At 41.9% G+C, this 24,632-nt stretch overlaps 1 protein-coding gene across 1 annotated transcript in view; it reads left to right on the top strand.

Annotated features, from left to right (window-relative positions):
- The first annotated feature begins 14,125 nt into the window (after window positions 1-14,125).
- The window catches only part of Otud3 (OTU deubiquitinase 3), a 27,868-nt gene continuing 17,361 nt past the window's right edge, over window positions 14,126-24,632 (top strand). The window contains exons 1-3 of the mRNA XM_005394666.1: window positions 14,126-14,476; window positions 19,893-20,041; window positions 22,225-22,337. Coding sequence (XP_005394723.1) covers window positions 14,256-14,476; window positions 19,893-20,041; window positions 22,225-22,337 — 483 coding nt within the window. The 5' untranslated portion in view covers window positions 14,126-14,255. The remainder of the gene's footprint in view (window positions 14,477-19,892; window positions 20,042-22,224; window positions 22,338-24,632) is intronic.

Here is a 24,632-nt window from a genome sequence, read left to right on the forward strand (position 1 = left end):
GGGTCATTATGTATGTCCTGAAAATTTAGTATGCGGGATCACACAATCCTTATGCAGATTTAAGGACCCAGCATGCACCTGTCTCTCACTACTGGCAACCTGAACTCCGAAATTCTCTTCGCATATTTTTCTTCTCTTTGAGACAGGGTCTTGCTATGTGTAGCCCAGGTTGGCCTCGAATCCTGGTCATTCTCCTGCCTCAGCCTTCCAAATGCTGGGATTACAGGCACACACCACCATGCCTGGCTTGCTCTGCATATTTCTTAAAAGGGAGTTTCTCCAAGGTAAATTTCCTCACTGCAGGAAGGAATTCAGGTGGGTAGAAGGGAATGAATGTTGGATTGTGATCTCTGTGAATGACTCATCTATTTAGGTCTGGAACTTACCTTTGCAAAATGGGGCTAATAAAGCATTTCCCCTTTCACTGCCTCTCCCTTGCCTCCCAGGTTACGAGGCTTTACTAGACTAGAAACTATTCGATCTTTCTCGAAGAGAAACATCGGATGGAGGGAGGAAGGATGATTTCAGTTTATAAGTGAAATTTTATTTTCAAAACAACCCCTTCTGATAGCTGGAACCGAAATCTTTGTTATATCCAGATACAGGTAGGATGAACATAGTGTGGAAGTCATTCTCAGAGACCCAGTGGTCCTAGGATTAATATTTGGGTCCAAACTCATACAGTAGGATCAATGACTCCTGGGCCATTGGCAACAGGGAACTTTAAAGTTCATGTTAACAGGGCTGAGGCTCCGGAGTTGCACTCTTAGGTGTGTGCTCCAGAGCAGTCATTGCCCTGTGTGACTTTGAGCTAGTTTGCTAAAACCCATAACTGGTAAGTAAGTGGTGGAGGCAGATTTTGAACCCTGGTTGTTTGGGTATAAATTCCAAGTGTATGCCGTTGTATTCTGGTAGCTCACAGTGATGAATAAGATGTAGCTTCCCTCAGTGCCCAGGGGAAAAGACAATACCAGACATTACCACAAGAAATACTTTCATAGTCATTCAAAGAGCTCAGGTGCTGTCTAGTCAAAAGGGGGCCTTTCCTGTTTCCCTTATTTTCCAACCACCTTGGAACCACAGATACTTTTTCATACATTCCTGTGTGTTTTCTTTATACTGTTATCACCACCCCAAATCATCATAGATGTACATATTTTCCTTGTGTGTTAACTATCTGCTTAACTGGAATATAAACTCCATGTATCAGTTATAGAGTTTATAGTCTCACTTTCATTCACTCATGTACCATTCATTCATTCATTCATTCATTCCCCCACTCATTCATTTACTCACTCGCTCATTCATTCATAAATTCTCAAATGTCAGGGCCTGATCTGGGGATAGAGAAATGATAGGCATTGGTCTAAAGGGATCTTACAAACCCTGGAGACCTTTGTGTAGGTGATGATGTTGGAGCTGGAGGGAATATTGAATTGTGAGTTGGGGAAGAGAACATCAGATTTCTTCTTTTGATGCTTTTATTTTTTCATATGACCTATTCTCAAGTGCATTGCTATCACCAGCTTTGTGAACTAGCATTCTCAGTAAGGACATCAACCTGGCTACTATTTTATGACTACACACTTCTTGAATAGTATAAAGAATATAAAGAGGAGAGACTGGATTCACAATGGCAGAGGGTAGGTTTGTCCCTTCTATCTCATTTAAAGGGGAACAAGGGCAGGTTGTGGACTTACTCAACCTGGTTACTATTTTATGACTACACACTTTTTGAATAGTATAAAGAATATAAAGAGGAGAGACTGGATTCACAATGGCAGAGGGTAGGTTTGTCCCTTCTATCTCGTTTAAAGGGGAACAAGGGAAGGTTGTGGACTTACAAAGTGCTGGTAGCTTCCTTTAGCCTATAATTAAAGTGATGCAGTCACTCATGTGATGACCAGCTCATCTCAAATTCCTGACACCACCACAGTGCCAGTGTCATGACTGTAAGTACGGGGGAAGTGGTCCCAAGGAGCAGTACTCAGTGTTCCTCTTACAAATCTGCGTTCTCATACTTTCCAAAACTGACATACAGATTTAATGCAATCCCAATCAAAATAACAATAGCTTTCTTTTCAAAATTAGAGAAAACCATCCTAAAAGTCAAATGGAACTGGAAGAAACCCAGAATAGCAAAAGCAATCCTGGACAACAAAAGCAACGCAGAAGGCATCACAGTTCCAGATTTGAAGTTATAGTACAAAGCTACAGTGGTAAAAACAGCATGGTACTGTTTTTATAAAACAGTACAAAAACAGTATCTGTGGATCAATGGAGCAGAGTAGAGGATGCAGAAAACATTCCAGGCACATTCAGCTGTTTGATATTTGACAAAGGGTCCACAAATATACATTTGAGAAAAGATCACCTCTTTAATAAATGATGCTAGGAAAATTGACCATCTAAATGCAGAAGATTGAATATAGACCCATATAGACTCCCCACATTCTAAACTAAAATCAAAAGGGATTAAAAACCTAAATGTTAAAACAGAAACACTTAATCTTCTGGAAGATAAAATAGGTAAAACTCTTGAAGACATAGACATGCATATAGGTTCAAGATATAACACCAAATCAAAAGAACTAAGATGGGTTGCACACATGCGCCTACTCCCCACAAGGAAAATAAGCATTACGTAATGTAAACATGTACTAATAAAACACAAAAACTGAAAAAAATAATCTGAGTTCTAGCTCTGCGGCTTTCTTTTATGGACAACCCAAGCCAACTGTGACAATTCCTGACCCTAATGAACGTGCTTAGAACATGTCACAAGTGACACAGCTGACAAGAATCAAAGTTAGGACCAGCTGTTGGAGAAGGAATAGCTGAGCTTATCCGGATGAGAAGCTGCTGCAGCCCCAGCATCGTGAGTTCTGGTGCTGATCTGAGTTTAGAGAACAGACATGAGCGAAGAACCAGGTGTCCCAAGGGCCATTTACATCCTTGGAATGCCCTTTTAAATTACCACTGTAATAAACTTGTAGCGTCTGAAATTGAAGGGAATACAAACATGCAAAAGCTGCAAACAAAACAAAGTAAAAATCACCTTCATTTTTGAGAGCTCAGAGGTAATCAACTTAAGTTTTGATGTTTATTCTTTCATTCTTTGTATGTGTGTGTGTGTATCTTTTTACAGAAGTGCAAGCCTTGCCATTTTGCAAACTTCACTTTTTTCATCTTGTAACTCATTATATACATCATTCCATCCCATTGCATCTGTTGTCTCCTATGAGATGATTTTGAATGTTTAATGATTCTTCTGTGGTAGGCAGGAGCACCCTAGCTTACTCGAAAAATCCCTTAACAGGGACATTTCTTATGACCACAAATACCTGAATGATTGTTTTTGAGGCTAGGCCTTCCTTGAGCCCAACGGTGCAGCATTTTAAAGCATGATGAATTTTTACCAACAAATGGAGAAATCCTAGCTCTAGTTGTGTGAAGGCCAATTTTTCAAGAGTATATGTGTAATAATCTGATTAACTGTAAATACAAATATTAAGTGCTTGTTTTTGATTAGATCCATTCCAAAGGGGTCATTTTGACCCCAATTACTTATCTTCTAATGAAAATAAATATGTGCATACATATTATATGTATTTAGGGAAATGTGTGCATGTGTATGTTACACAGCAGAGGTGCTTGTAAATTTGGGCTTTTGCATCTGGAAACTTCATAGGGGAGTTTTAGTTGCCTGGGGTCAACCACGGTTCAAAAACAAAATTTTTTTTGTGTGTGTTTTTGAGACAAGGTCTCACTACTATGCAGTTCAGGCTGGCCTTTAGCTCACTTTGTAGCCCAGGCTGGTCTTGAACTTGCAACAATCCTCCTGCTGCAGCCTCCTGAATGCTGGGATTACAGGCGTGCGTCACCACATCCAGTGGTTCAAAAATATTAAATGGAAAATTCTAGATTTGTAAGTTTAAAATCACGTGCCATGGGGAGTAGGGTAATGTAATCTTGTGCCATCTTGCTCCATCCTGTCTGGGCAATGAATCATCCCTTTGCCCCGCGTGTCTGTGTTACACAATCTCCATAGATAGCTGTCTCAGTTATCATATCGACTGTTACATATCTCAGTGCTTGTGTTCAAGTGAGCCTTATTTTGTGTAATAATGGCCCAAGTGCAAGAGCAGTGATGCAAAGGAAGCACCAGGTCTGAATTACGGTAGGGCAGGTGGACTCACGTACTCTTTGTCAAAGCATTCATGGTGATCACAGTGTATACATGGCTCAGCACTGTCTGCAGTTCCAAGCATCTGCTGAGGGCCGGGAATGCATCCCCCACCAATAAGGGAGGACCACCACTCTCATCTTGGAGGGGGGGTTCTGGACCCACTAGAGGTTTCGGATGCTCCTGCCCTCTTGCATGAGTCTGGATGGGATGCCCTAGCACTCTAAGTCTAGCACTCAGGGAGGACATTGTAATGAAATGTCTGCCTCTCCCAGATACAAACACTTTCTTACTGCCAGTACTGTCTGCCTGCTCAGGCAGAGGTGAGTCTGAACTCTTCCAAAACAGCAGTTTTCAGCCTGGCACCTCTGCCATTTGCCCATTCTACTCGGCACTGGTTCGTGGGGCTTCTCGAATGCCACAGAGTCCGCGCCGCAGAGGGGACCTGTCCAGTGAAAAGAGGCAGGCAGCAAATCTGAATATTTAATAGCCAAAAAATAAAGGCAAATGAGTAAGCAAAAGCTCCATGTATCAGGATAGGTACATTTCAATATATATGCTTAGTAAACAATAAAAGTCACAGAACATATATCCATGTTGGTCTCATCTGTGTTAAGTTTAAGATTATAAACAATACCACGCACGATAAACACCAAATTTATGTAGAGATAGAAATGCAGGCGCTGTGTGCACTTCAAGGGCTCTAGCTGGAGAGCTGCATAGCGACCTTCCATCGTAATGTGACATTTTGTTTCTTAAACAGCTGTGTTGGCATTATTCTCTGCATGTATTTATAATGGCTAATATTTCATTTTAAAAGTAGGTTTTAAAGATACACACACAAACACATATAGTAGTACTAGTTTAGTTTTGTGGCTAACATGGCTATCTGCTGCGGAGAAGACAGAGGAAATATTGGGTTAAATCACACAAAACTGTCATTTTTGTAGGTTAGAATGCTCAAATACCAGTCCTTTCATATGACTGACCCCAGAATCCCTGAACAGCAACAATCGTTGCCTAACGGTGTGTGGGTGAGTGAGCAAAAAGATAAGAAAGTGCAGTCCACCTGGGAAGGTCTTCGAGGTCTGCGCTGGCGTGGGGCGTGCTCTACCACCAGCCAGCTGATAAGACGCATCGCCACTTCTCGACTCCCGGTGTGCAGGACAGAGCGCGGCCCTGAGATCATTTTCCTCTGCAAGCCTCCAATTCCTTCGGCTTTGACGGACAATTTCCCCTACAATCATAAACTGCGTCTCTCTGCTGCCCCCGTGTGCCTTGAGGACCAGGCTTGCGCTTCCCTGCACCTTCCTGGTTCATGGGTTAGTGCCGCAGGGTGGGGTCCTGGCGGCTTATGTATGATGACCGGTACAGCAAACACATGGGCAATTAGGATCTCTGGCACAGAGACACTAAACAAAGAAATTGCTCTGGAGCTATGAAGATAAGTCTTACAGATCAAGGGTAAGTTCATTGAACTAGCAGGATGGACAGGAGCTCTTCGCCCTGCAGCGTGGCCATCAAATGAGGATCTGAAATCAAATGAGGATCACCTACAAATAAAAACTGATGTCTTACCCATCTTAGTGGTGCACGCTTATCATCCCCAGCACTTTGGGAGCCTGAGGCAGGGGAATGGCAAATTGGAGCCCAGCCCGGCCAACTACTTGTGACTTAGTGAGACCCTGTCTCAAAACTAAAACAAAAAAAATCAAAAGGAGCTGGGAATTGTAGCTCAGTGCGAAGGCCCTGGGTTCCATCCCCAGTACTCCTCCCCCAAAACAAACAACCCCTGATGTCTTTTACTTCCCTCTACAGCCATGTAAAATGTTCTATTTCTGTAGGTTCTTAGCAATTTGCTAAAAAGTAGTTGCTAGAAAAAGTAATGATGGAGAGTATTAAATGCTTCATTTTATTTATATAAATAATTCAGCATCTGGAATGTGCTTCAGTTGCACAGCCATTTAAGGGAAAGCAGAGAGAATGGAAGAGGGGGTGTCAACACGAAAGGGGGACCCTGGCATTTAGGGCACCAGGTACCTGCTTAGGGCAGTGATTATCGTCAGTATCTCAGAACTCAGAATCGGAGCTGTCTGTGACTGTGCTCATCGTCCAGACAAGGAAACTGAGTTTGGAAAGAGTATGGAAAATATTGCTGGGCACGTAGCTGGTGAGCGGCAGAAATGGGAATTGGACTGAATTGCATCTGACCGCTCCAAAACTCTTTTCTTTTCAGTCCTAAATATGCTCGGCAGGTTAGACAAGAGGGATGCTGGAACCGCCAAGAGCAGGAACCATAAGCAGAAAAAGAGAGAAACGAGCCACAGAGCTCTGCTGTGTGCATGCATGTGTAAGCACTTCCCACAACCCCCCCACATGTTCACACACACACAAGAGGAGGGCGGAGGGAGAGAACAGACTGTCGAATAACATTCTTCCCTGCGGCCTACCAGGAGACTGTCACACAAAACAGTCACACTGTCTTGTATTTCACAACATTAGGTAAAAACAATGAAATTAAAGACCAGAGACTCCAGGGTACCAGAGACTCCTACCCTGACCTTGTCCTTTGCAGAGACTCTGCCACACAGCCACCTGCATAGGGCATGCATCCTGTGCCATGGGCACTCAAGAGGTGGGTCTGGGTGCTGGGACGAGGGGATTCTCTTTGTTCTGTGTGATGATTGGCATCTATAGGTGTCCACAGAAAGAGGGAGATACGGTCCACTCAAATTGTAGAAATACATGATCCGTGACAGTTTGGACATGGCTGAGTGGATGTTTAACTTGGCTTAGTGATCTCTGTTTGCACAAGAGCAAATTAACAGTAAAATCAACATTGATCTGAAAGCAACATAGAGAGGCAGCAAGATGCCAAGAACCTCTTAAAGACTTGGCAAATGCCATTTCTAAGGGGAAAGCAACATGCTTACTACAAATTTATGTTCGTTGATGCAGCAGGTCCCAGAAAGAACTCTACAGAACTTCAATTTGAAGGGTAGAATAGGTTTTATTAGTCTAGAAAAAGTTCTATTATTAATTTTATTTATATTCTTCACATATGAACATGCTGCCCTCATAAAAAATAATATAAGGATATGGTCACATTTATTCCTTCTTCTCTTCTTACTCTTATCAATTTGGTATCTTTTCAGACCATTTTCTACATCTTTGAGTAACGTACACATCTGTAGAAAACATGTAATTCTTCTGTTTCGATTTGTGTTGGTGGTGTTGGGTTGTAAAAAAATCTACCCAGAAGGGATCATTCAACCACATGCATTTTCATTCAAACCTATGTGGGGGAGAGCTGTCTGTGTGAGTTTATTTAGATCCACCTCATTTCCTTCCTGCCTCATTCTTTTAAACTGCTGCATATACTGAATGGCTGTCCCGTAATTCAAGATGCCATTTTCCTATTGACAAATATTTGGGTTGTTCAAATTATTTGCTTTTGCATACCATCATGCCTTGAATCTCCTTGGACATATCTCCTAGTTTGGAAAGAGGGGATTGTATGTGATTTGCTTTAGGATAGATAATAAGCTGTGATAAATTAGTCTCTCTTTATCCATATTTGCATTCCATAGTTTCAGTTACCTGTATTTAGCTGTGGTCAGAAAATATTACCTACAAAACTCCAGAAGGAAATAATTTCATAGTTTTAAATTGCATGCCATTCTCAGTGGCATTATAAAACTTCATGTTGTCTTGATCTCTTCTATCTGGGATACAAATCATTCCTTTGTCCAGTGTATTGACACTGTATATGTTACCTGCCCATTAGTAGCTGTCTTGGCTATTAGATCAACTTTTTGAGGTGTACAGTGCTTGTGTTTAAGCAACTCTTATTTTGTTTAATGATGGTTCCAAAGCACAGGAGTAGTGGTGCTGGAAACTTTATTATACTTTATTGTTATAATTATTCTATTTTATTATTTGTTATTAGTAATCTCTTACTGTGTTTAATTTATAAATTAAACTTCATCATATGTATGTATGTATAGAAAAAACATAGTATGTATAAGGTTTCATACTATCCACAGTTTCAGATATGCATGGGAAAAGTGTTGGGAACATATTCCCCATGGTAAAGGGGGAATATTATATTTCTACTTTTAGAATAGATAATGAGCTTTAAAGATAATAAGATGTGGAAAGTGGGCTGTATTAATGTTACCAGATCCAGCCCAAATTGCCTTTAAAAGTGACTAGGCTCACTTAGCTCCCAACATACGTATACAGGAATTCTCATTTCCCACACTCTTGATGGTATGTTACTGAAAGCCCTAAAGCTATAGTTCTTCATTAAAATTCACATTTTTTATTAATTTGTACTAAATGCCATTTAGTGAGGTTTAATGATTCTTTTAATTAACTCTGGTGAAGCTAGTAAGGCATTCATTTTATTCACAAGTACACTTTCCCCTTGGCCTTTAGATCTAATTTATAAAAAGTATATTGATTTGCACTTACAGAGAGCTACTTTCTAACACAGGCCTCTTCTGTAAGGAGAGAAACTAGCTCATTCAAAATTCTATGCATGGGATGAAAGTCTACAGGCTCATACAAGAAAAAAAGATTTTTACAATATGGGCATGGGTTTATATTTCCATCTGTAGTGGATTGACAACTGGTGGTCAATTTATAACCCCCAAGTGAGCTGAGTAAGTGTGGTGCTGGGTGTGGGAAGTGCACCTGGGGACTGTTACCAGCAGCATAAGAGGCAGAACTGGAGAAGAAGAAAGACTGTTGGGAACTGACAAAGGTTGTTGGGAGCTGGTAGAAGCTGTAAGGAACTGTTGGTTCTTTTGGAGGAGCTCATCATGCTGGCTTTCCTGATGAACGTGGCTGCTTTCATCCTCCAAGGAGCTCAGGACATTTTTGGTACTGAGAATAGCTTCAGTTCACTTTGGGGGAGCTCTGGTTCTCATTCTGAGCATCTCATCCTTGCTCTGGAGGGGAAGATGGTGCACAGCTCAATCTCCTGAAGAAGCTTGCTGCATGGGCTTTCCTGATGGGAATTTAGCTTTCCTGATCATCAGAGGAGCTTGGGACCTCACTGTTGCTGAGGATGGTTGTGGTACCTTTCAGGGGAGTTCTGGTTCTTCTGAGCGTCACTTCTTGGCTTCAGTGCAGATCCCTCAGCCTGCTAGCACAGATCCTTCATCCTGCTGGCACGGACTTCCGAGATTCCACCACTGACCTTTGGGCCTTCCCAGGGCAGGTCCATGAGACATTGTCATGGACCTGCATGAGACATTGCATGAGACACTGTCATGGGCTCTAGGTCTTTGGCTGGACTCATGTAGGACATTTCTGTGGGATCCAGGCCCTCGGCTCATTTCATTGGTCTTAGTGTGTGGGCAGATTTCCTGCACTCTTTTGTATTTCATTCTTTGAGTGACTATTATAAGTAATCTTATAAGCTATGTGTCCTGTATTGTTTCCCCTTGCAATATCCCCCAAACCACAACACCATCAATATATTTGGGTTCTGTATTTCCACACATTTTGTGATGACAGTCCCTCCTTCTCTGGTTCCTAAAGTTTGGAATGTCAATCTTTGCTCCTGAGCTCCTGAGTTTTTCACAAGAAAAAGGATGAGTAAAACAACTTCATTAACTTGGTACTTACTGCTTACCCAGGGATTTACATTTTTATTCAATTTTTACAACTCTCCCTTCGAGAAAATTGAGGTTTGAAAGGTAAACAACTGGCAAAAGGTGAAACTATGATGGACAGTCAGGATTTTTTTTTCTGGATTTTTGTGATCTGCTTTAATGTAGAAGACATTAAATAGAAAATCAGACAATAGAGATATGAGAAAACAGAAATGGTAGAAAGACCACATTGGAAACAAATATGAGAAGTAAAGAAAGCTACTAATGAAATAAAGTCATGTGTTGTGTAGAGTGCTTTGCAGTTTATGAAAAGGTATGTGTGCGATATAATATAGTGGTTAGGAACACCCACAAGAGCCAGATGGCCTGGCTACAAATCTTAGCTTTGTAATTTGCCATTTATGTGACTTTAGGAAAGTTAATTAATGTCTCTGTGCAGCAGTTTTCTCAGCTATATAATGGAGATAAAAATAGTATACATTTTCACTGCATTGTTATAATGATTAAATAGGATATATATATATGTATATATGTATGTATTTTTTTTTTTGAGACAAGATGTTGCTCTGTAGTTCAGGTTGGCCTTTAACTCTCTTTGTAGCCAGCCCATGCTGGCCTTGAATTTGCAGCAATCCCATTGCCTCAGCCTCCCGAATGCTGGGTTTACACGTGTACACCACCATGCCAGAAATAGCTAATAGGATAGTATTTGTAAAGAAATTGGAATAGTGCCTGGCACATAGCAAACACTGCACAAGTATGTCATTATTACCATTAGATTTACAGTTGGAGCACCCTATTCTTATTCCTGTTTTAACAATGAGGAAAAGGAAGGTAGGGAAATTAAGCAAATAATCCAAGATCATGGGGTCAGTTAGTGAAAGACTTGGACCAGAACTTTGGTCTCTATCACCCTGTCCAACTAAATACAAGCAGAAGGGACACTGCAGGCCAGGCTGACCCCTTAGGAAAGGTAAGTTTAGACAGGCATTGTAGTGCGTGCCTGTAATCCCAGTACTGGGAGGCTGGGGTAGGAAGATTGCCATGAGTTCAAGGCCAGTGGGCAGCCTGGGCTAAATAGTGAGTTCAAAGTCAGCCTGAACTATATAACGAGACCCTGTTTCAAAGGGGGAAAACACGGCAAGAGCAAAAGCTACATGCCAGCCTGGTATCTCCCCCTTCTCTGTTATAGTCACAGTCATATTTGTCCACATAGGCATGGTATGTTATTTTCCTGATTAAAACCTTGCAGTGGCTTGTAGGATCTAAAGACTTGAGCTAAACCCTTCCATTTGGCCTGCAAGATCTTGCCAGGTCTGAGTCATTTTAGTTCATTCTGTGATACCGTACCAAAATATCCAAACTAGGTACTTTGTAATAAATAGGGTTGTTGGTCTACACTTCTGGTGACTGGTAGGTCCAAATAGCATGGTGCCAGTATCTTGGCAAAGGACCCCTGGTTGTGTCACAACATGGTGGAGAAGTAGAAAGGGAACTGGCCTTGTGCAGGAAAGACCAAGGCATGGGGGGCTTCTCTTTAAAACAATATGCTCTAGAAAGACAGCATTAATCCATTCATCAGGGTGGAGTTTTATGATTTTATTGCCTTCCACGAGGCCTCACCTCAGAAAGATTCCACCTCCTTAACACTGCCACACTGGAGACCAGGTGTCTTGGTTGCTTTTCTCTTGTTGCTCAGTCAAAATACTTAATTCCCAGAATTAAGGAAGGGAAGGCTTATTTAGCTCACAGTCTGTGGAGATTTCAGTCCATACTCTGCTGGCTCCAAGGCAGGGTGGCACATGGCAGAAGGCAACAGTTCACGGCAGCAGAAAACAGCAAACGCAACAAGAGCAAAAAGGGAGGAGCAGCGGAAAGAGCAAGCCTCTTTCCCTCCCTTATACTGTATGCAGGCTACCCACCCTAGGGTGGGTGTAATACTCATACCCATAATCCCAGCATTGGACCATGAATCAATCATAAACTCTATGACTGCATGAGGTTTGGTGGGACATCTAGACACAAACCATAACACCAGGCACATGAACCTTTAGGGTACAAATCACATCCAAACCACAGCATGGGCCTCCCTTCTGTTTCCTGCCTCACAGCTCAAGCCCTAAGTTCCTTCCGTCCCTCAAAGCCTGGCTCCCATCTTGGAGGGGCACTCAGAGCTTTCTTAGTTTGGCCAAATTCCGTCCACCCTTTAAGCTTCAGTTTACGAGTCAGTTTTTCTGGGAAGCCTTTTGTATTTTTCACTCTGGTCTTCACTTTTTTCCCCTCCCCGACACTACCTACCCTCCCTCCCCTTTCCTCCTCTTAATTTTTTTTTTTTTGTTGTTGTTGTACTGGGGACTGAACCCAGGGCTTTGCACTGAGCTACATCCTCAGCACTTTTTAATTTTTATTTTGAGAGAGGGCTTCACTAAGTCACTAACTTGCCTGGGCTGAGCTTGAACATGTGATCCTGCTGCCTCAGCTTCCTACAGGTCTGAGATTGAAGGCATATGTCGCTGCTCCTGCCTCTACCTTTCCTTCTTGATAGCAGTTATCATTCAGTATTGTAATTACTGTCTTTGCTTCCTGAAAGCAGCTTCATGTCTCTAATTCCTTGCTATACCTGGCACAAGCACAGGAATTAAAATTATTTACATATTGATGAGTAAAAATAGAGATGCTATTTGAAATGGAAGAAGCTACTGCCAAAGGGAAACACGATAGATGAGTTAAGGCTTGTATCTAGATGTCTCCCCAAAGCCTCATGTGCTCATAGGTCAGGCTTTTCAGTGGTGGCTGGATCTAGGGTATGTGAATTTGGATTAAAGGTGTGTGAAAACTAAATTATTCCACTTATTAGTTGAGCATAGTTCTGGGTGTGGATAATGGGAAGGCATACCCTGGGTGTGGGTAGCACCAATAGGCTTCTAGCCTGGATGGAATAAAAGGGAAAGAAAGGCTCACTGTTTGCTGCTTTTTCTTTTTCTTTTTTCTTTTTTAATTTTTCTTTTTATTTTTGGTTTTTCTCCAGTACCAGGAATTGAACTCACGACCTTGTGCTTGCCAGGCAGGCTCTGTGCCGCTACGCTAAATCCCCAGCCTCTGTTTGCTGCTTCTTGTCTACCATGCCATGGACTATTTCTCCTCTGCCATGCCTCTCTGCTATGCTGCTCTGCCTTGGAGCCAGGTAACTATGAACTGAAATCTCTACAAACTGTGAGCAAAATAATAAACCTTTTTTTTCTTTCATTTAGGGGTCGGACAGTTTGTCTTAGTAACAAGAAAAGTACCTAAGACAATGAGAAAATAGGACTATGAAAGGGAGAAACATTAGGAACATTCCTGTGGATAGTAAAAGAGTTTGGTTAGAACATCCAAAAGAGAGGGCAGTGGCATTATTTTGGGAATAGAAAGGGCTAAGAAAGAAAGTCACTGGGGCCAGAGATATAGCTCAGTGGCACAAGCACCTGCCTGGCAAGTACAAGGTCCTAAGTTCGATTCCTGATCCAAAAAAAAAAAAAAAAAAAAAAAAAAAAAAAAAACAAAAACAAAAACCGAAAACAAAAGAAAGAGGAGTGGGGATGAGAGAGAAGAGGGTATTACTGAGAGACATAGGTCCCAGAACGGGTGAGTGTGGTTTAGAGGGACCATTTATCTTGGTTTTCCAGGACTGTCTTAATTTTAGAACCAAAAGTCCTGCATCCCAGGAAAACTCTCAGTCCACGCAAACCCAGGTTTGTCACACTAGAATGGAATCCAGCTTACTGGAGGTACCATCACTCTCGGGCAGAAGAGTTGCCTTTCTTTTGGAGTATAAGGGAAAGCGGAGAGATGGAGAATAGCAGGGTTAAGTAAACAAGTGTCTGGGTTTCGGAGGCAGGGCCATGGCCGGCCTTTTACTTGGCTCTATGATTTTGCAATTATTTGATCTCTCAAATTCAGTTTCCTGTCATTTGGCGATAATTCCACACGGATGAATCATGTGAAAGGGCCTATCCCGACCGCAAGCTCACTTCTTCTTTTGTTTCCTTCTTTCCCTAACTCTTGTTACTCCTCTTCTCTCCCACTCTTGTACTACTGGGAATATTCTGTGTGTCCCTGACCTTTTCCAGTTTTATTCACCCTGGTCTCTCCTGCTCCACACTGAGTCGTTTCTACCGCTAGGGGGAAGAGTAGAACAGACCAGGATGGGTGCCTATCTAGCCCTCGTAAGCGCTCTCTCTATGGCTCTTGCCGGCGGAGCCTGGAGCGGTGGGCTAGGGGGAGGGGGGGACACGCGGGGGGACTCCGTCACGTGACGCGATACCTGGTGCGCGCGCAGGCGCAGTGGTCTTATCGCTGTCGCCGGGCTCCCTCGCCACAGCTGGTTCGCCTCCTCGGCAACCGAGGTCGCCACCCCGCGGTCCTGCGGCTTTTCCTCCTGCCGCTCCGGGCTGTGGGCCAAAATCATGTCCCGAAAGCAGGTAGCGAGGAGCCGGCCCGGCAGCGGCAGCCGGAAAGCCGAGGCGGAGCGCAAGCGGGATGAGCGGGCGGCGCGCCGGGCCCTGGCCAAGGAGCGGCGGAACCGGCCGGAGCCCGGCGGCGGCGGCGGCTGCGAGGAGGAGTTCGTCAGCTTCGCTAACCAGCTGCAGGCCCTGGGGCTGAAGCTGCGGGAGGTGCCGGGGGACGGGTGAGGCGGGCCGGGAGCGCGGGAGGCGGCGCCGGGGGACCGCGCCGGGCATCGCTTGGCCTCCGTCGCCCGCTCCGTCCGTCCCTTCCTTCGGGCAGCCCGAGCGCCTCCCGCGAGCCAGCCGCCGCGCTGCGGTGGGGTCCGGCGGCAGCAAGGCGCCCCCGGCCCCGAGGCACAGCGACCCCAGAGGCTCCCGGTGGTGGCGGTCGCCGCGAGGGAAGTAGAAATGGGTCCTGAGATAGAACCCTGGAGCAGAACGCTTCTCTGAGGTGACATTTAAGCCGAAACTTGACAGAATGAGATGGAGCGGTCATAATGAGGATAAGACAGATAGAGGCGCAGGATTCCCTTAGATCCTTCCTCTTGGGTGACCCCCTTCTGCATTTGGGAAATGAGGTTTGTGAGGTTCTGCTGCTTACCGAGCTAAAGGCAATTTGCCTTATTTTTACTTCCATGGGCTTTAGTTTCTCTAAGCAGAAGTGCTTACCCACGCTTGCATGGGGGCTCGCACTGGAATCCAAGTTCCACTTTGTTAGCGAACACCGGATAAATGAATGGAGGCTGAAAGGGAAGGAAAAGTAACTTTAGGAAAGGAGATCTGGATCGAGGAGGATGGGTGGGGAAAGAAAAGGGTACAGGAGAAGAAGAGAAAAACAGCACTCTTGTTGCAGGGCAGGTAAAAGGCAGTCAGATTGCCAAGTGTGCCTCTGCAAGAGCTAGAATTAATAATTCTAGCAAGAGCTAGAATTAATAATGGTTGCTGGGCGTGGCGGTGCACGCTTGTAATCCCAGCACTCGGGAGGCTGAGGCAGGAGGATCGTTGCGAGTTCGAGACCAGCCTGGGCTACAAAGTGAGCTCAAGGCCAGCCTGAACTGCAGAGCGAGACTCTATCTCAACAACAACAACAAAAATTAATGATGGCTTGCCTCTGTTTTTATCTCTCTTGGTTGAGGGGATGGGGTTCAGGTTAGTTAGAGGAAAGAATAAGATGAAACTAAAAACCATACAGACTCACCATAGGTATACACTGAGGAAAAGATAGTCTTAATTTTACATTACATTGCAGCAAATTGATCCAGACTGTAATAAATTGACCCTAACTTTTCCCAGCTTTCTTTCAGTGCTTTAGGCAAATCGGATTTCTCTCCTGAGTTTGTCACGCCCTCTTGCCTTGGTATTTTTAAGTTTCCATTAGAGCTTGGTTGCATTTATTCACCACCATCCAGCACAGTGCCTGGTACCTAGAAGGCATTCAGTACATTTTTGCTGAATGAAGAATGATAAAGGTATCATGTATAAGCACAAGACCCTGCTGTATAAAATGTAATACCAGTTGAGTACAGTGGAATTGGGGTGGGATCGTTCTTTGCGAATGACTAGATTGTTTGGTGTCGTGCTGGGCAGCCTGTTTTCCCTGACAGGGTGCCAGGAAACAAGTGCTCAGCAGAAGGCTGCTCATGAGCATGCATCAGAGTATCTGGAATTGTAGAATCTTTAGGCGGCTTTCCTGTGCTTATGGGGGTACTACTGCTCCTGCCCTCTTCTTCCAGGACAGCGTACTTCTCCAGTTAGTTGATCACATATTGTTTTTTTTTTTTTATTATTTTTTTATTTTTTATTTTTTATTTTTTGGTTTTTCTCCGGTACCGGGAACCGAACTCACGACCTTGCGCTTGCCAGGCAGGCGCCTTTGCGGCTGAGCTAAATCCCCAGGCCGATCACATATTGTTAAGCAAGGTGCTTGGCTAAGATATGTAAGGAGTTCATAATCTACTAAGGGAGAAGCTTAACATTTGGTCCTAAATATTTTGATCTAAGGACGCTTTTGTATTCTTAAAAATTACTGAGGAATGCTAGGCTTCCTTGTTTATTTGGGTTATAGCTTTCATATTTACTGTATTAAAAAGTAAAACACTTATTTTTTATTAGTTACTATTTTTTATGGTACTGGAAATGTAACTCAAGCTTTTGCACCCAGTGATATCCCAAGCCTTTTAAAAAATGTTTTGAGACAGACTCACAAAATTGCTAAGTTCCCCGGTCAAGGCTTGAGCTTGTAATCCTCCTGCCTCAGCCTACCAGAGTGCTGGGATGATAGGTGTGTGCCACCATGCCCACAGTAAAGCACATTTTTAAAACACAGGAGCATGCAAACACAGTTCCATTAACCATCCATCACGTATCAAGTATCCTGTAGAAAACTCCATGATATGTTTTTGAGATAATGAGAATGAAGAAGGTAAACAACGTCTTGTTTTACACTCATGGTACCCCTGGAAGGGTCTCAGAAGACCTTCCTATCTCCTTAATCCTCTGGGCCACACTTTGGGAACAGATGTACTAAAAAGTACAGTGTGAAATAGCCTTCATAAGGGCCTGACTCCAGTAGCACTATTAAGAAGGTAGTGGCTGACACTCTAGTCTGAAGTGGTTAGGAGGGCCTTCCCATTCATTCAACAAACACTTATTCAATACACTGCTAAATACCTCTTAGAGGTAGGATTTGTGATTGGGTCATGAAGGTCAGTAGGCATAGCTAAGAGGACACTGAAGGTTGAGTAGCATAAATGGTGGCCCAGGAGCACATTACTTTTGAACAAGTTCCGTAGGATGGCAGGAGTATAGAATCCAAAGGTAGAAGTACGAGGTAGAGGCAGCTCAACTGGAATGCTTTTGTGTCCCACTTCTGAGCTCCCTGTTCTTTGGATAGTGTTATAGTGATCGAGGTATTTCTTGTGTGGATTTCGTGGCGCTAACCCCCTTCTGCTCACACATTGTTCACTTGGGTACCGTGAGATGGACTGGTTCAGCCCTCTTTGAATATGGTGATGTTAGTCTTTGTCAGTGCAGAGGATAGTGTTTCCTGTGTGTGATAGGTTTGGAAGTGTCAACAGATTTTTTTTAATGTATTAATATTCATTGAGTATTCAGAGTAAAATATGAAATTATAGTACTGTTTTTAAAAGTTCACAATCTTTTTTCTCTCTTGCCATTTTGGTCTGATTACAATTTGAGTAGCCTGATAGAGCATCTTGGTGTGGGCGGCGTGTTCACTGTTGGCAAGGTGGTACCTGTAATATTGTGTAACTGGTGGTGTTTATGAACTCAAATGCAAGACCTTACCTATATCCCTAAAACACAGGGCCTCTCACAGGGATGATTTTGCCTCCCAGGGGATATTCAGCAATGTCTGGAGACATTTTTGGTTGTCATACCTGGTGGGGAGGAAGGTGGGTGATGTGCTTCTAAATATCCTACGGCATACAAGGCAGCGGCGCTCACAACAACGAATAATCCCCACTGTAGTGCGGAGGTGGAGAAGCCCTGCTATGGCGGAGTAATGAGAGCGTGGACTTGGGAAACAGCTGGGTCTCCTTGAAGTCCTTAGGGCAATTGTGCTTTGTTCTCCCAGCATTTCAGGTGCTCTTGCTGGGCTCCCTAAGGGAAGCAGGTTACTGCAGTATTTGTCGTGTTTCCTATGTCACTACCTTGTAACTGTAACAGAAAAACAAGTGATTTTGGCCTCTCCTGATTTGCTTTTAGTGGGTTCAGAGAAAGTTTGGTAAGTGCAAAGTATAATAAAATAAATTTAACAATTGCTCCTATTACCTATGGACGACGATGGCTGATACTTCGGTGTTCATATTTGAGCAATAGTGTGGGCTAGAGCCAGACTGCCTGGCTTTGAATCCTTGGCCCTCTACTTACTAGTTTTGTGACTTTGGGTGGATTGCCCTTGGGAAATAATAATAGTAACTGCCTCATAGAGTTGTGAGGACTAAGTGCATTTAATAAAGTGGTCACAGCAGTCCTTGGCATATTGTAAGATGTGGTGGTTGTTTCAGTGTTTTTTCTTTGTGTGCATTTCTGTGTTTCTCACTGTGCATGTACAGATGTTTCTCACTGTGTATATACAGATGATCATGATTGAGCTCATGCAGTAGATAGTTTATATGTACTTTTTGAGCTTATATGGAGAACATCTGCCCGTGGTACTAAAAGTTCTTAACAAGAATGTTACTCTCTGCAGAATACTATGAATTTTGGGACAGTAAACATAAGATAACTACATACATAATTTTCTGCTCAATTATACGTCTTAAACTAGATTCAGGAATGTCCATTCCTGACTTGTGACAGATGCTAAAGGTTTAAGAAAAGTTTGAAAGACTTGATATTGAAAATGTTTTAGCTATTAGTGCTCTTTCCCCCCGTGGTTGAAAAAAGATCGCTATTGTTAGATTTTAGCCATAGATGACAGCTCAGTCTAGTGTATAGAACTGTATATTCTGATTCCTTCTAGAGCCTTGTCCCAGACGGATGCAAGGCTTTGTGGTTTCTAATTTATAGACTCTCCCTTATTTAAATTCTCCCTTCCTCCTGCCTTCCTCACCAAAGTATACATTCTTATATATTAGAAGTGATTCTTGCTGCTCCGTAACTTTCTATTAAAAACTTATTTTTTTCTGAGTTGAAAAGAAGATATTTCTCCCCTACACATTTAAGTCTGAAATTCTTCTGAAAGTGATGAATTTGTATTTTGGAATTAGAGTATCACTGTTTTTCATTTGGAAGAGTTAACAGTTCGGTGTAAAACTAGGTAAATGTTTGGCTTCAGAATGGTTTGTTTCCTTCACTGTAAGGAGACCAGATTGTGTTTGTCTTTTTTCGGTCTCCATGTATCTGATTCTCTGTGTTTGTGATATATAGTTTGGAATTTTAGGAGCCTTTGAGAAATTCGAAAATAAAAATAACTCACTAGTGTTTACTACTAGTATTTGAATTTTAGAAAAACAAAATATGGTGTTTAAAGTTTTCCTTTGCAGGAGTAACAGTACATTGTTGCTCCCTGGGTGATAAGTGAGGAGGTGGGGAAAGTGTCTTTCTGCAGTATAACCATTTGTCTTCCATGCAATTACTGTTCAGTCTGTAGTGGAAGCCTGACAAATTGCTATCTTCTGGGTACCCTTTGTTAAATGAGTAATTCCCGAGCTGAGCAGCTATAGTGAAGCTTGTTTCAGAAAAGAGGTGGTAGATATGACATTTTGGAAAGGAATCTGAGAATCACAGTTCTTAGCCTGGCATGGCTTATAAGGTCTGCATCCTGTATTTAGGTAGTCTGTTACCAACTTCACTTGTTGAAGTTCAGAGAAATTTAATGATTTTCCTGAGCCAGTGAGCAGGTAAGTGGGGACGAGAATCCTTGTTTTGTTGCCTTTCAAGAAAGTAATGTGAGTGTCTATCCTAGCCTCTCCCCACAACCTTTGGGAAGAATCCTGGCATGTTAGAGTTGAGACTTTACCTCTTCTGAGCATAAAAGATTTTTCATGGGTCGATTGGCATGGAGCACCGTTGTTTTTTAGATGAACTAAACTCAGTCTTGAAAGGTCTTGACCATCATTTTTGTTTTGACAGCAATTGCCTGTTCAGAGCTCTTGGTGATCAACTGGAAGGGCACTCGCGAAATCATCTGAAGCACAGACAGGAGACAGTGGACTACATGATAAAGCAGCGGGAAGATTTTGAACCCTTTGTAGAAGATGATGTTCCTTTTGAGAAGCATGGTAGGTTCACCGTGGGACACTGGATCCTTCAGGAGTAATGCATTGGGTAATTAAGTCCATTGGCACCCTCATCCTCTCTGGTGGGGGTTTGACTATATAAACTGTGCTGTTCATTTATTCAACAGATAACTTATTGCCTACTCTGTAGTAGGTATTTGGAAAGCAGTAGATTTAGATGTATATACTCTTAATAAAATGAATGGTTTTGAGGCCTGAGGGTGTAGCTCTGTGGTGGTGCTAGCATGCATGATGCCCTGGGTTTGATTCTTAGCACTACCAAAAAAGGGGCATTAATTGACCTGAAAAGCTGTTTATTTTTATCAGTGGAGTGAGAAAAACAGACTATAGAATAGTGGATCCATACCCCAACATTTTATGGTTATTTCTCAGCTACTCTTACTTTTTAGAACTTACTGTCTTTAAATTCTGTGATAAGGAGACATTAAAAGCATCTACCTCATAGAATTTTTTTGGTGAAGATTAGATGACAAAATTAAAGTAAGCCTTTAATAAGTTAAGGATAAGGGGCCTATGAGTCTTTTAAATTATCCTCTGTAGATTTTTTATTATAGAAAAATGATCATGGATTACTTTTATAATCAGAGAAATTAATAAAGTCACCCCAAACCCAATCACAACCAATTTTCCTTGAATCATTTAGTTAATAATTTTAATTAGTTTCTACTTTGGAGGTAGAAATCTATTAAAAAACATGTATGAGCTTTTAAACTTTGAACACATACTCACTGAGGCCCTCCCATGCTAGGGTGATAAATTTATGTTCTCTCCCATCATCATTACTTAGAGAGAGACAGATTTGTTTCTGTGTTTTGATCCCTAACTCTAGTTAGGAGGTCTTCATTTTGGCCAGCTGAGAAAAAAGGAGGGTCTCCACCAAGGCCGCTACTGAGGATGGTGAGTAGGTCCCAGTCCAAGACACAATCTGTTTGCCTTTCACTGCTACCACCTCATAAGAGCAGGCTTCGTTTTCTGTTTTCCTCAATATTCTCCATGCTATGTGGATCGCCCTCTTTGCCTCTTGACGCAGAGGGTGGTTTGGGAAGGTTCCAAGTACAAAGCTTGCATTGTCTTTGGAAAGCGTTATTCCTTGGCACACCTGTGCACTTGCATACTCAGTATTGTTTGTTTATTTATTTTTTGGTTTTTGTTTTTTTTCCAGTACCAGGAATCGAACTCACGACCTTGCACTTGCCAGGCAGGCGCTGTGCTGCTGAGCTAAATCCCCAGCCCCAAAGATTTTATTTATTTATTTATTTATTGGTTTCATACTCAGTATTGTTAACCAGGCAAGCTTACCCTAACTTCAGTGTCAGAGTTCATCTCAGAGTTTTGGTTTGTTGTTTTTTTCCTTGTTGATTGATTGTCTAATTGGTACATGGTTGCTCTAAGGTATGGCCTAGAGACCTGGTCCATCACCAATACAGAGATGTTCTTCTCTCCTTTGGAAATTGCAGAGGTTTAGAGGTTACCTTGAAGAAGCCTGGGAAAAAGGCCAGACCTTTCTTTGGACGAGGCCATATTCCTTACTCCACATCCCTTTCCTGAAGCACTTACGCATCATTAGTGCCCATCTTCTGGTTGTTTGCCCTTGCTAGTTATGAACTGTTTGAGGGCAGTTGGAGAGGCCAAGAGCCAGGGCATTGGAGTCTGGCTGCCTGGGTGAAATCTTCGCCTGCTGTGTGTAGGCTCTGTGGCCTTGGGTAGTTACTAATTATCCTGTGGTTCAGTTTCCTCATCTGTCAGGTGGCGTGCATAATAATACCTTGGGGTTATTTTGAGGACTAGAAGTGATAATCTATCAGAAATTATTAGAACCATGCTTAACACATGCATAATAAGCTTTCATAAGGGTGAACTATTATGGTTACTGTGTTTATTGGTGTATGTTCAGTGACTTTTATTCAGTTAGGCAGATGGGCAGTGTTCAGTAAATATTTATTGAAAGAATAAATGGATCCTTCTTTAATGTTTAGTGGTCATCTGAGTAGCAATCTGCATATTGTTTAACCAGCTAAATTCCTAAATGACTCAATGGACTTTACAGATAGATATTCTTGTTTCTCTTTGTTTGGAACCAAGTAAACACTAAAGCATGCTTTATCTTTAGGTTTTTTTTTTTTTTTTCGTTATAAATACATTATTTTTCTCTTGTTTTTGTGCAGTGGCCAGTTTGGCAAAGCCTGGTACTTTTGCTGGCAATGATGCCATTGTAGCATTTGCAAGAAATCATCAGTTGAATGTGGTGATTCATCAGCTTAATGCCCCTTTGTGGCAGGTAGGTCACCTATTCAAGAATTTATTTATAAAATAGCTTTTGGGATTTCCTAAGATGAGGGGCTTCACCTGTGACACTGAACTATGCCGAATAATTTGGACCATGAGCCTAAGCAAAGACGGGGGTCTCGTGGTGGCTTGGAGTCAATCTTCATGCTGGTACAATGGAATCTAACGTGTAATTTAGAAATCCTTTAAAATGGTGTAAATGTTACTAAACAATTTATTGGATAATTTGAAGTCAGAGAGCCTAATGTGGAAATACTTTAGATAATTTCATAAAAATGAGAATTTAAAACATCGGTGCATACAAATTCAAGTTTTGCAGGATGCCGATTCTCTTGTGTATTTCCCTGCTTTTTGGGTAGAGGGAAACAGACTAAATTTGTTATAAGTGTTGCTGAAAAGTATGTTCTCCACAATAACCAAATCTAGTTTATGGTCTAAGATACTATGTTCTGCTCAGCTATACATAATGGTTTCTTTGGTTCTTCTACAGAAAAATACAGGTAACATTTGTGCTGTAGAATGGCAGCCTCATAGAATGTGCTCCCTCCTGCTCCCGTAAAGTAGCCGTTCATTTAACTCTTTCACTTTTTTGTTATCTTTCCTATCCCAAAATCCTAAATTAACTGCATATCGCAAACAATTCCTAAACCAAACATTCTGGAGTATGGAAGATCAAAGGTTGGCCTGAAAGTGTGTGTAGGCTCCTGCCTCCTTACTCTCTTCCTCTTCAAATTCAGGGTTTCTTTGTTATTTTGTAGCTCAGCTCCTGAAGACTTAGCATCTGACTTCTATTACCCCACCCCCCACACTACTGCCCTATCTTTTTCCTAATTAGAAAGTTAAAATGTGTTAATTGTAGAAAAATTTGAAATTTCAGGAAAGCTCATAAAGGTAAATAAAAACTATCTAGAGTTATACTAGAGATTATTGCTGCTAACATTTTGATGATTAGCAATTAGTAACACTAATGATGAGTGTTAACATTTAATGATTTATATGAAGATATGGACTTTTCCATACCTATGTATTGTTATTGTAAGGATAATTGTGCCCTTTTTGTCATATGCCACCTTCATGTACTCTTTTGTAAATTGCTTAGTCATAGCTTGTGCCTATGGGAAAAAAAAGCAAAAGTCAGGTATATGGAGACATAATTGACATACAGAAAATTCACCTTTCAGGTATATGGTTCTATATTTTGAAAAAGGTCACATTTAAGTTCCACCAACTCAGGAATAATTCTACTACCACAAGGTTACCACGTACCTTCGGCAGTCACTAATTCCCCCGCCCACCCCAGCCTCTTCTAGCCACTATCTGATTTGTCTTTTGTATAGTTTGGCTTTTCTGAATGTTCTATCAGTGGCAATGTTCAGGCTTTTGTATCTGGCATAGCCTCCTTTTAGCAAGATTCTCCTAAAACAAAATAAATTAGATACTCCCTGGGTTAGTGAGGAATTTTACCTTACAGGGATAAAATGAGCAGGAGAGAAACAGTATCTGTGTGTTCTTTGGGGTCGTGTTCCAGATGTCCTGACACCAAGTATAGCTATCGGATTTTCAGTGGGGTGCTCTCTAACGATGATCAGTGAGCCTGCAATATGAGTTACCCCTTGATCCAATTTTTTATTGCTCAGCAGAAATGAAAATCATTTGGATATGTAGCTTGATGAACTTAATCTTGAAGGGATATTCTCAGGGGTAATTCATTAACAATAGCCTGCTTTTTCTTGCATTAATGCTTTTTAAAGTTTCTTAGTTAGAACGTTTTCAAATTTATTTCCATAGTGTTTTGGTTCATGAATTGCTGAACAAAGAGAGTATATTTTTTAAAATAAGTTTGTTTTATTTCTCTTGTCTCAGTCCCATGCCCCCACTCCCTAATGAACCACGTAAAATTTTTAAGAACTGAAACTGTTGCTGTCATGGCTAAGAGCTCTTGAATTATTGATGGGCAGGCTTAAACTCACAATGTGGGGATACTGAAACTTGTATTTTTTTCCTGATTAGAAATAGAATATGTGCTCCTGTGAGCAGCCTAGGTGTGTGTAACATAGCAAGCAGAGTCCTCTGACATCTGCCTGTGAAAATCACAGTTGACAGTTTGTTGAATACTCTTTTATTTTTTCTATTCATACTATGTATATATTAGTACTTCAGCGTTTGTCATTCAAAGATTCCAATATATTGTTTCTTTTCCTGGTACTCTTGCTGGGGGACAAATGGTGCTGTGATTATGTTATATGTGTCCAAACTAGACTCTGCATTTTTTTTTTTTTTTTTTTTT

Source organism: Chinchilla lanigera, unplaced genomic scaffold (genome assembly GCF_000276665.1).
Source record: "Chinchilla lanigera isolate Chin_1 unplaced genomic scaffold, ChiLan1.0 scaffold00051, whole genome shotgun sequence".
NCBI lineage: Eukaryota > Metazoa > Chordata > Mammalia > Rodentia > Chinchillidae > Chinchilla > Chinchilla lanigera.